Below are 12,373 nucleotides of genomic sequence, written 5' to 3'. Positions count from 1 at the left end.
GTGGGTTTTTATATTGACTGAGACAAGATTAGATTCCATCAGCACAAAGTTCAGAAAAAAATATAACTAACCAATACAAGTGGATGGTCTCGGGCCTTGAAAATATCTTACCCCAGCAACATGGTTACGTCACACTCAGCTTGTGTGTCACTTTATTCTGAGCTGCTTTTATTTATAAATCCTAAATGATAGCTGTACCATCTATAATTAGCCCATACAACAGCGCAATTAAGGGCGTGACATGATGACGGATGTTGACCACGTCCATAACCGGCGTGATAGCATCTCCACTCCAAACACAAGAGAAACACAAACCTCTGAAGTGCCGACTGTGAGGAGTAAACAGATGGAAAAATCTAACTGAGCTTAATCAGCCACTGCAAAGTCTGTCCAAATGGCCGTGTTGCGTAATCCTGATGTGCTAGTGGGCATGTTTGAAAGACGAAGGCATCATATCTGAGGATTTCTCCTCTCTGCCCACTAATTATTGTTCCAGCTGTCTGCTGAATGTATAAACCCACTGCTCAAGCACATGTGTGATGAAAGGCAGTTTGACAGCATGTTGCAAGAAGCATGGAGTTCTGCAAGACCCAGATGACTCTTGACATACAGTACTGTGCAAAAGTCTTAGGCACCCTATATTTTTTAGTACAAACTTTGTTATAGATTTTTATTTTATGACTTCTACATTATTGAGTCAGTACAAAAACATTTTAGAATTCCAAACATTAGTTTTCCAGCACAAAATTAAATGTTACAGAAAAATATTTGTGTGTCAGTAAAGAAAGCAGCATATTATGTAAGAGACACTTTTCAGAGTTTTTTAGAGTTTTTTATGCAAAAATAAGAAGTAAGTGTGACAGTCAAAGTCTCCAGAAGAACGGTGGCTGGTTCTGCAAGATGCTCAGTAAAACCTACAGCTAATTTCCTTAAAATAAAACTTCACAAATTGTACCTGAGACTACTATTTTTTTTAAAGCAAAGTGTCATCACACCAAACATTGACTTTGTTTCATTTGTTACTGTTGCTCTACAGCATTTCTTTGCATGTGACTAAGACTTTTACACAGTACTGAATTTGACTAAATTCATATGTCAGGCTAATTTAAATGTTTTAAACCATGATTAAGGTATTTCAGTGTTTTAACTAATTTATGAATTATTAATGCATCAAGACCGTCTTGAAATTTGCCATTCTTGATGGGTAATTTGATAACGTTATCATTCTCATAGTCTCATTCAATCACATGTTCTTATTCATTCATTCTATACTGGCTGGTCATTGAGAAGGTGAGTGGATGTACAGACCGTTCAGTTAGAAGAACCACAGTTTACCACACCATACCACAAGGTGCCTTTTGGAACTTAGATGAAGCTTTAATCAGGCCTAAATCAGGTTTAAACACCACAACATATTTCAGTTGTCATTACTGACCCACCTCGAATCGCCTACTACATGTAGATTAGTCATGAATAGGATGGATTCCTCCCACTGGTTTTGATGAATGATGTTGACAGATTTTATTATTTCATGGCATGAACCAAGGCCTCAGCATGACATAAATGACTAGTGAGATAATTAATTAAATACAATAATAATTAAACAACTGAACAAGAAATATATTCAATTAATTATTTATTCTTTAAAATAATTATTTGGTGTTGTAATTATTTAATTGTACATATAATTTATTTATTCCATACTGGCACTCTCAACCCTTCAAAAAATAAGGTAGAATATATACAGTATAATAATAATAATAATAATAATAATAATAATAATAATAAAAAATAAAAATAAAAAAAACAAACTTTTAGTTACTTATATAACAACATCGCCCTCTGGTGGTTATCACCGGGCAGACTTATTTTAATATTTTGTTGTTACAGAGGCTGATTTGCCATTTGTTTTACACATATCTATCATATATATATCACTCAATTCATTTGCCTCACATTCTCACATTTGTGTACTTCTGTTTTTGTCAAATTATTTAACTTACAGTTTTGTGTTGGTAGTATAGTATTGAAGGAATGAGAAATGTGTCTATATAAATATTGTACATCAACAAAAACAACAATAATAATAATAATAATAATAACAATAATAATAATAATAATACATTTTACATTCAGCACTTTATTGCCCTAAAACTAAACCTAGCCACATGAGCATTATTGTGTGTCCAGTATCATACCAACTGTATTTACATTTTATTTAAATTTAATTTAAAATATTTTTAAATGCTGTCCGCATCATAGGTCTAAATGTGTAGTGAATAGCTAACCAACTTTCAGTACTGCAGGAATACATTCAGCATTACAGATGTACATTCAGTACTGCAGATATACATTCAGTATTGCACTGTGCAATCTATATGTATAGACATATCTACACTTATATAGGCCTATACAGCTAGGTGTACTATATGTATATATGTAAAGGTGTACAATTAATAATGTAATTGTACATTCAGCACTGTAGAAATCCTTTTACTAATGCAGGAATACATTCAGTACTGTAGATGCACATTCAGTACTGCAGGTGTATATTCAGCACTGTAGATGCAATTCAGTACTTCAGGTGTACATTCAGAACTGCAGATATACATTCAGTACTGCAGGAATACTTTCGGAACTGTAGATATACATTCAGTAATGCAGGAATATATTCAGCATTATAGATGTACATTCAGAACTGCAGATATACATTCAGTACTGCAGGAATACTTTCAGCACTGTAGATAAACATTCAGGAATGCAGGAATATATTCAGCATTATAGATGTGCATTCAGAACTGCAGATATACATTCAGTACTGCAGGAATACTTTCAGCACTGTAGATATACATTCAGTAATGCAGGAATATATTCAGCATTATAGATGTACATTCAGAACTGCAGATATACATTCAGTACTGCAGGAATACTTTCAGCACTGTAGATATACATTCAGTACTGCAGGAATACTTTCAGAACTGTAGATAAACATTCAGGAATGCAGGAATATATTCAGCATTATAGATGTGCATTCAGAACTGCAGATATACATTCAGTACTGCAGGAATACTTTCAGAACTGTAGATATACATTCAGTAATGCAGGAATATATTCAGCATTATAGATGTGCATTCAGAACTGCAGATATACATTCAGTATATGCAGGAATACTTTCAGCACTGTAAATATACATTCAGTACTGAAGGAATATATTCAGCATTATAGATGTACATTCAGCACTGCAGATATATATTCAGTACTGCAGGAAAACTTTCAGAACTGTAGATAAACATTCAGTAATGCAGGAATATATTCAGCATTATAGATGTGCATTCGGAACTGTAGAGATACATTCAGTAATGCAGGAATATATTCAGCATTATAGATGTGCATTCGGAACTGCAGATATACTTTCAGTACTGCAGGAATACTTTCAGAACTGTAGATATACATTCAGGAATGCAGGAATATATTCAGCATTATAGATGTACATTCAGAACTGCAGATATACTTTCAGTACTGCAGGAATACTTTCAGAACTGTAGATATACATTCAGGAATGCAGGAATATATTCAGCATTATAGATGTACATTCAGAACTGCAGATATACATTCAGTACTGCAGGAATACTTTCAGAACTGTAGATATACATTCAGTAATGCAGGAATATATTCAGCATTATAGATGTACATTTAGAACTGCAGATATACATTCAGTACTGCAGGAATACTTTCAGCACCGTAGATATACATTCAGTAATGCAGGAATATATTCAGCATTATAGATGTACATTCAGAACTGCAGATATACATTCAGTACTGCAGGAATACTTTCAGAACTGTAGATATACATTCTGTAATGCAGGAATATATTCAGCATTATAGATGTACATTCAGAACTGCAGATATACATTCAGTACTGCAGGATTACTTTCAGCACTGTAGATATACATTCAGTAATGCAGGAATATATTCAGCATTATAGATGTACATTCAGAACTGCAGATATACATTCAGTACTGCAGGAATACTTTCAGCACTGTAGATATACATTCAGTAATGCAGGAATATATTCAGCATTATAGATGTACATTCAGAACTGCAGATATACATTCAGTACTGCAGGATTACTTTCAGAACTGTAGATATACATTCAGTACTGCAGGAATATTTTCAGAACTGCAGATATACATTCAGTAATACAGGAATACTTTCAGCACTGTAGATATACATTCAGTACTGCAGGAATATATTCAGCATTATAGATGTACATTCAGAACTGCAGATATACATTCAGTACTGCAGGAATACTTTCAGAACTGCAGATATACATTCAGTAATACAGGAATACTTTCAGCACTGTAGATATACATTCAGTACTGCAGGAATATATTCAGCATTATAGATGTACATTCAGAACTGCAGAGATACATTCAGTACTGCAGGATTACTTTCAGCACTGTAGATATACATTCAGTACTGCAGGAATACTTTCAGAACTGCAGAGATACATTCAGTACTGCAGTTTGCAATGTATACATATATAGGCCTATACAGCTAGGTGTACTATATGTATATATGTACAGGTGTACAGTTAATAATGTAATTGTACATACAGCAGTGTAAGTCGGCACTCTGTGTGTACAATCAGCACTGTGTGTGTGTGTGTGTGTGTGTGTGTATACATTTAGCCCTATCCAGCTCGCGGTTAGTGTGTACTTTTCCTCTGGTGTAATGGACGGCTGTTTGTTTATGAGGAGTAGCGCCGCGCCCACCGCAGCGCTCTTAACACTTCCCATCCACTGTCTCAAACTTCAGCCTACCTGCTCACTTGTAGCGAGTTCTTAACTTCTAACTTCAGAACCTCTGAAAGCGCTGGTATCTGCAGCTGTTGTTACTCCAGGACGTTCTTACACGGTGGAAAAGCTTTACTTTTCTTTTCCGCACTGAAGCCGATGGATTAACGAGGAGTTTTGTGCAGCGTTAAATCTGTGATCTGTTCAGCTTTACTCCAGTTCAACATGGCTTCCTCCAGTGCAGGTGAACTGAATGGCATACAGGTGAGTGCACGAAATCTCCCACTGCTGCTTACTTTCAGTGGACAGGATGTAACTCCATTACTTTTAGTGGACAGGATATAAAGTGGAAATATGGGCTGTCAAAAAAAAAAAAAAAAAAAGTTTTAAGGCACTTAAAAAGAGCACAGATTGCAGGTAGCAGTCCCTTAGCCCTTTTCACTGTGTGTGTGTGTGTGTGTGTGTGTGTGTGTCATGTTTGGGTCAGGTTTGTGAACACAGCTTTTCATAACTAATAATTACACTTTTGAAAGCATTATATAACACTATAAGAACAATATTATATCACTGTTTCTATATACACTTCCCCAGTCTAAAGTCTTTAAACTTTCTTGTTGTCCTTTTTTTTCTTTCATTTCATTTCCTGAACACATCTGCACTTTCAGTTATGTGACATGATCAAACCTGGGTATATCACTTCAATGAATTAGTGCCTTAAACACAGACCTAAACACACACTTGACATCCCGAAACCCTTCAGTCTTATTATGCAGTTATTTGTTTTAAATCATATTATTCAGTAACTACTATTAATTATTCACTAATAGATAAGGTATGAAGCTATAAAGTTGGTAGATCAATATTATATAACTGTTTCTATATACATTTCCCCAGTCTACAGTCTTTAAACATTCTTGTTGTCTTTTTTTTGCTTCCATTTCTGCACCCTCCTGAACACATTTGCCTTTCCAGTGCATATATACTTTCAGTTATGTGACATGATCAAACATGGGTGTGTCATTTCATTGAATTAATGCCTTAAACACAGACCTAAACACACATCTGACATCCCAAACCTTCTGTCTTATTATGCAGTTATTTGTTTCAAATCATATTATTCAGTAACTACTATTAATTATTCATTAACTACAATAAAACTATTAGATAAGGTATAAAGTTATAAAGTTGATGAATGTAAGTTTATACATGTTGAATGGGTTAAATCTGTTACCTTCTATTCTAAAGTCTTTAAACAACAGTGGAAAACAATGGTTGATTGTTTTCCTTTTTTTGCTTTCATTTTTGCATAATCCTGAACACATTTCCTTTTCCAGTGCACTTTCAGTTATGTGACATGATCAAACCTGGGTATATCATTTCAATGAATTAGTGCTTTAATCACAGACCTAAACACACACTTGACATCCCCAAACCTTCCGTCTTATTATGCAGTTATTTGTTCTAAATCATATTATTCAGTAACTACTATTAATTATTCACTAGGTACAATAAACTATTAGATAAGGTGTAAAGTGATAAAGTTGAGGAATGTAAGTTTGTACATGTTGAATGAGTTAAATCTGTTACCTTCTATTGCTTTTTTAAAGGCAAAGTAACTTTCATTTAATATAAAGTAATCGACCAGAATGCATTGATCCAATGGGCTTGTCTAATCTAATTACACTGAGTTCTTATCAATGAATAACAATCCATAAGGCACAGTTTAGTGTGATTGCCTGGAATCACTCAACATTTCAAACTTGAAAAACCAAACAAACCTCGCGCTTGGTTTTCAGTTCCAATATGAACATATGCACGTTTTTGTCACAACCTCTGAAACTGGCAGTTTAGCGTCCTGCTATATTTTCTTATTGCTTATTAATCAGCCCTTAGGATTAAGTGGCAATAAATGATTTTTTCCCCTGCAGTGCTAACATTTACCATGCTGTTGATGCATATTATAATGTAAATCTCCTGTGATTGATTACACATGAATTCTTTGCCGAAATGACAGGCAGATGTTTGGTGTTAGTAAAGCCTGCCCTTGTGACATTAATAGTGGTTGCTCTCATGTCATTAATAGTTAATGGTTGATTTATTGTGTGTGCAAACTGCTAAAGGGAACACACAGAAATATGCAGTTTTTGTAAGAAGAGCTACTCCTGGAAAGGCCCTTTCTCCTGAGCTGGGGATTTTTAGAGTATCTGGGTACAGTGCATTGATCTGACATGTTGGAGGCTGGAGCTCGCCCGGCTGTGTTTCCAGCCCATCTATGGCAAGCCACTTAAAAGGGAACAGTATGTGTGTATGCGTGTGTGTGTGTGTGTCTTCCTGTCACAGCTGACAAATGCCTACTTACCTCAAGCCCAGAACCTCTCTAAGACCTACATGTTTTTGTTCATGTGCAGATATGGCTCTCATAACCTTTGCCTCTCAGCTCATACAAAGCCAAAGATTTCCTGCTTAGCAGTTCTAAATGGATTGCAGTTATGACTGTCGGATCTGTGCCAAGTCACCTCTGGAGACACACAAATGATTCATTTATTGGTTGATATTCGCACTGTGTGTGCTGTGTCGTGACTGGCAGAGCTGCTATGGTTTGACAGCCTCAGCTGGTGACTCGCTTTGTGGTGAAAAGAGATGGCTTCCCCCCATCTTGGGCCAATGACCAGCTCTTGCGTGATGTCACGAGATGTGCCGTGGTGGGAATTAACTCACAACAACAGGCCTTTTCTGTCCATGAAGAATGGTTTGTGCTGGAATACTGTAAAACACACAACAGCTGAGTGATACGTCTTCTCCAACAATGTGTGTCACCTCAGATGTCAGTGCGGTGTCACGGTTAAGCAGCAATGAATGATTATGTTTAAAAAATGAGGGGTGATTTTCGGGGTTGTAACTTTTGCTATGACCTGTATTGGTCTCAGTCATTGTTTCCTATAGATTTGAAATCTAATTTTAGGTGTTCGGGGGCCATATGAAGGAAACTGAGGGGGGTTGATTTATATATTATTTTTTTACGTATATATCGGGTATGATGAATAACAAATATGAGATAGTAGACAGATATTAGAATGAACAAACACTTTATTTTATTTACTGACATTCTGCGAGTCTTATCACCTTTGTAAACTTAACTGTACTGGAGTCTGCTACCTGCTTCTCTCTCTCTGCTTGTCTCTCTTCCTGGCTCTTAGCATGTGTGTGTCACAAAACATGAAAAAAAAGGAAAATCTTAATTAATAATGTGAGTTTTATTTTGTTCCAAGACATGTGAAGCCAAACTCTGCATCTTTTCACACTGCTGTTCATGCTGCATCACAGGGCAGTCTAACACACTCAGCGCTATCTACCCTCTTCCTCATACAAGAGCTCACAGACGCCCACGATTGGCCAGTGTTGCTCTGATTCACAGGAGAGAGACATCTCCAGGTACTTTCCTCCAGGTACTTAATGTCATCTCCAGGTACTTTCCTCCAGGTACTCCGGTTTCCTCCCCTAGTCCAAAGACATGTGTTGTGGGCTGATTGGCATCTCTCTTTCTAAAATGATCCAAATTTTCTTATACTGGGGATTCTAGGGAAACAGGGGACATTACTCCCCCTCTCTTTCATATGCCTGGCTTTGTGGTTTTGTCTGTAGTGTGTGAGTGTGTCCTGCGATGGGTTGGCACCCCGTCCAGGGTGTCCCCCACCTTGTGCCCCAAGTCCCCTGGGATAGGCTCCAGGCTCCCTGCGACCCTGTGTTGGATAAGCGGTACAGAAAATGGATGGATGGATTTATAATTATTTTTTGATCTTTATATATAAAATACAGCATACATATACAAGGTTAAAGTACTTGGTGTTGTATGAAAATGTAATTGTAGTGTAAAACTGGAATCAAAACCCAGGAGTGTGCTTGTACGTAGGACATTTCCACAGTCCACAGAGCACAAAGTGCACCACTGCATCTCACACCTGGGGCAAAAAAAACAGCCATGAAAATAAAACACATAAAGTTATGGATTTTTTTCTTCAATGTGAGTAACAGAAAGAATTATATGCACCATGCAGGCAATTTATAAATTTAATGAACATGCAACATAGTTACAGTTACTAAACCCTCAAGCGTGCACCTTTTGTACCTTTGTTTTTAGACCTAGTATGTATCTTTTACCTAGAAAGGTGCATGCAAATTTACTCTAAAAGGTAATTATGGTCCAATTTGTACCTTATATACCATAAAATACATATTAAAGGATATGATAAAAGATAAGCGTACCACTGCAGGAAGATGGTACAAGAAACGTGCAGTCTATCACCCTTTTTTTCTGAGATTGTTCTCACAGAAAAGCATTTTAATAAAAAAAAGAGCCCTCAGCAGGCATCACATTAAGAACTCCCTTCAGCATCATCATGTCATTAATTCTAGCACATCTCTGCCGTTTACTTGAAGTCACTCACTAGACAGGCAGTTAAATTATTCCTCAGTTAGAGTGAACAGAACTATGAAGATGCTTTCATTAAGAAGGATTTAGTCAATGCTGCCTTCCGATTTTCCAAAATAGGGAAACAAAATCTTTCAGAAAGCAGAATATTGTGCTGTCAGTCCCTATTTCTTACTTTCTGAAAGTGTCAGAATTTATCTCGGGAGCTGAAATGCTGAACCAGGAGTATCTGGCTAGTTGCCTACCGAACAGCACACAGAAATAATGAGGTTATTATGAAGTGTCCATGATAACAATATATTGTCTTGAACATGCATGTCTACTAAGATGTTAAGGTTAAGCTAGTTATTAAAAAACTGAAATACTTGCAGGGGGGTTATGCAGGGTGGCGTGGTGGTGCAGTGTGTATTGTTGCCTTCTCATAGCTCCAGGATCCCCAGTGTGAGCCTGCATTTGTGTTGCCGTTAATGAGAAGCATAAGCTTCATAAGTATGGTCTAGTCTTCCCGGTAATGCTCTTATGAGCTTATGGGCAACTCTTATATGTTGCGTGTGCAAATGACTGGAAAGTTGTGAGTTTAAATCCCAGTACTGCTGACAGTGTAACTGTTTTGTTTTAAAAGCATCTATAGAATGAGGAAAAGTCAAGAAGAACTATATGGCAAGGATGTATTCCAGCAGGAGAGCATGTGTCGTGACTTTTGTTAACACATAAACAATTTCCCGGTAGTAGACGGTTGACATTCTTTACACTGCAGGTCTGTGTTACATCAGGGTTACATTCAGCAGGATCATGCTGCGATAGATAAAGACTTTATGTTTTGACTTGAACTTTATGCTATATATTTGGCCTTTAATCTGAAGGAACCTAATGCAGCCTTTGTGTGTTTGCCTCAGTAGTGCTGGAATATTTACTATCTGGATTTTCCAAAGGAGCTCCACAACTGATGACTATTTGTTTTAACTAGCTCTAAACAAACCAGTTATCATTGCTTTAATGGAAATGGAAAATCTATTAAGCTTTAAGCCCTCCCCATTCTTCCATCTTATTAATCGATTTTTCATCTTAAAGCATGCTATTCTGTAACTACTACACAGTAAAAAATGTACTGTTGATTTTACAGTAATGTACTGGCAACCAGGGTTGCCAATAAAGTACTGTCAAATTTACAGTAAACAACTGTAAAACATATTTACAGTAAAGAACATAGTAGGAAATAACACATAACCCATGACTTTTGCTCATTTGGTTGATACAGGATACAACTTAGATGAAGGGTGTTGCTCAATCAAGGCTGTTTGATGGTGCTGAGATTTGAATACATGTCTTTCTTATCTGTGACTTGAAACCTTAACCACTGAGCCACCACAACTAGCTCAACTAGCTTGCACTCTCTTAGTGGAGTTAATTCAGTGGTTGCATCAATGCAAGCTGGTTGCAGTGCTGCCATGATGTATTTGTGGTGGCTCCGTGGTTAAGGTTTTGTGTCACAGCTCAGAAAGTCCCAGCACTGCCAAGCTGTCATGGTTGGCCAAGACCCTTAAGTGTGATCTTAGCTGTATCCTGCATCAACCAGCCCAAGATGGCAGTAAAATTTACAGCAATGTTTTACAGTGTATGAAATATTTAGTAACAACAGTGATACTAATAGGAAAGGTACAGCTGTGTGAAAATTTAAAAGAGAAGCCAATGGCTCTGTTATGCTCTGGGGGCATTTATTTATTTTGCTGCTCTGCTATGGCTTAGCTCCAATCTCTTCCAGGATAACTCCGCCCCATCCACGGGGCATGAGGGCTCACTGAGTGATGAGTATGAAAATGAATGCCTTTAGAGTCAACAGATCTCAATCCAGTTGAACACCAATGGGAGGTTTTGGAGTGATAAGTTAGACGGCGCTCTCCATCACCATCAACAAAACACCAGTTGAGGGAATATCTTTTAGAAGAACCATGTTCATCACTCCAGTTCAGTTCCAAAGACTTGTAGAAATGGTAACAAGATGCAATGAAGCTGCTCATAGGGATCCAACACCTTAATAGTTCATTATGTTGTTTTGTCATTTAATTTGCCATCTATCTTCATATAGTTCAAAGTGTGAGTAGCGTATCTATAGCAATTAAAACATCTTGAATATAGACAGATTTATCTAACATTTTATTATGAAATTAAGGTTCTAGACATTAGATTAGGTTATATAGATTAGATTATATATAAAATGTAGAAGATATAAGCCAATTTATTTATCGACATACTCATTTCACTTTTTTGTCTTATTCCATTTTTCAAATTTGTCTTATTCTGTTGGCAAATTATTTATTTCAAACATTTATGTCTAGTACGAAGCAAAAAAATCGAAGCAAAAATGTGCCGATGGAATTGGATAATGTCAAACATAAAGTGAACAAATTACTTAATAATCTTGTAATTATTAATTGTTTTTTTTAAAAAATATTTTTATAATAATATAGTAAAACATTTTTCTGATAATATAATAAGAAAAATTGGTAATGCTTTACATTAATGCTCCTTAACTGAGATAATTTAATGCATTAGTTAACATGAACAAAGCATTTAATTCATCATTAATAGTCCATATGTAACATTAACTAAAATAGCTAATACTTGTATTGGTTAATGGTTTAAATAATAAACCAAATAAGCCAAATAATCAACATCTGCATTATCTGTGCAATGTTCATGTCATCAGTGAGATGTATTTTCACTCTACATGTGAAGAAAACATAATTAATGTGTTAACTTGCTTTGTTATTTTGTTAACACTCCTTAAGTAAGGAATAAGACATGATGGTGAGCGCTGTTATAGGAAAATAATCAATAACGGGGTGGTGTGATGCACCCTGACGTGAAGGAGAGTTAGTGTTACTAAACTGAAGTTGATTACTTTCCTATAACAGCACGTCCTCAAGTGTTTTATTCTTCTTATACCACAGCAGTCTGCCAACAATTACTTTTATTATTATTATTTTTTTACAGTTTTAAATAATTAAAGAACAGCACGTCAAACTTTATAAAACCATTTATAATTAAATTTTATGTTGTGGAACTTCCACGAATGAAAGTTATTTTCTGTTATAGTAGCTTTTGTTCTCTCTTGGAGCTAATAAGACAAAAAATGCAGGTTGCCATG

The 12,373-nt window shown here is 36.1% G+C and overlaps 1 protein-coding gene across 2 annotated transcripts in view; it reads left to right on the top strand.

Annotated features, from left to right (window-relative positions):
• The first annotated feature begins 4,786 nt into the window (after positions 1-4,786).
• The window catches only part of ank3b (ankyrin 3b), a 166,609-nt gene continuing 159,022 nt past the window's right edge, over positions 4,787-12,373 (top strand). Inside the window, exon 1 of one of the 2 annotated variants that reach the window (XM_053238444.1) lies at positions 4,787-5,060. In XM_053238444.1, the coding sequence (XP_053094419.1) occupies positions 5,022-5,060 (39 nt within the window). In that variant the 5' untranslated portion in view covers positions 4,787-5,021. The remainder of the gene's footprint in view (positions 5,061-12,373) is intronic. The other variant, XM_053238447.1, reaches the window with a different exon arrangement.

The sequence above is a fragment of the Pangasianodon hypophthalmus genome, chromosome 12, assembly GCF_027358585.1.
Source record: "Pangasianodon hypophthalmus isolate fPanHyp1 chromosome 12, fPanHyp1.pri, whole genome shotgun sequence".
In the NCBI taxonomy this organism is placed as follows: Eukaryota; Metazoa; Chordata; class Actinopteri; order Siluriformes; family Pangasiidae; genus Pangasianodon; species Pangasianodon hypophthalmus.
This window is presented reverse-complemented; position numbering and strand designations above follow the sequence as displayed.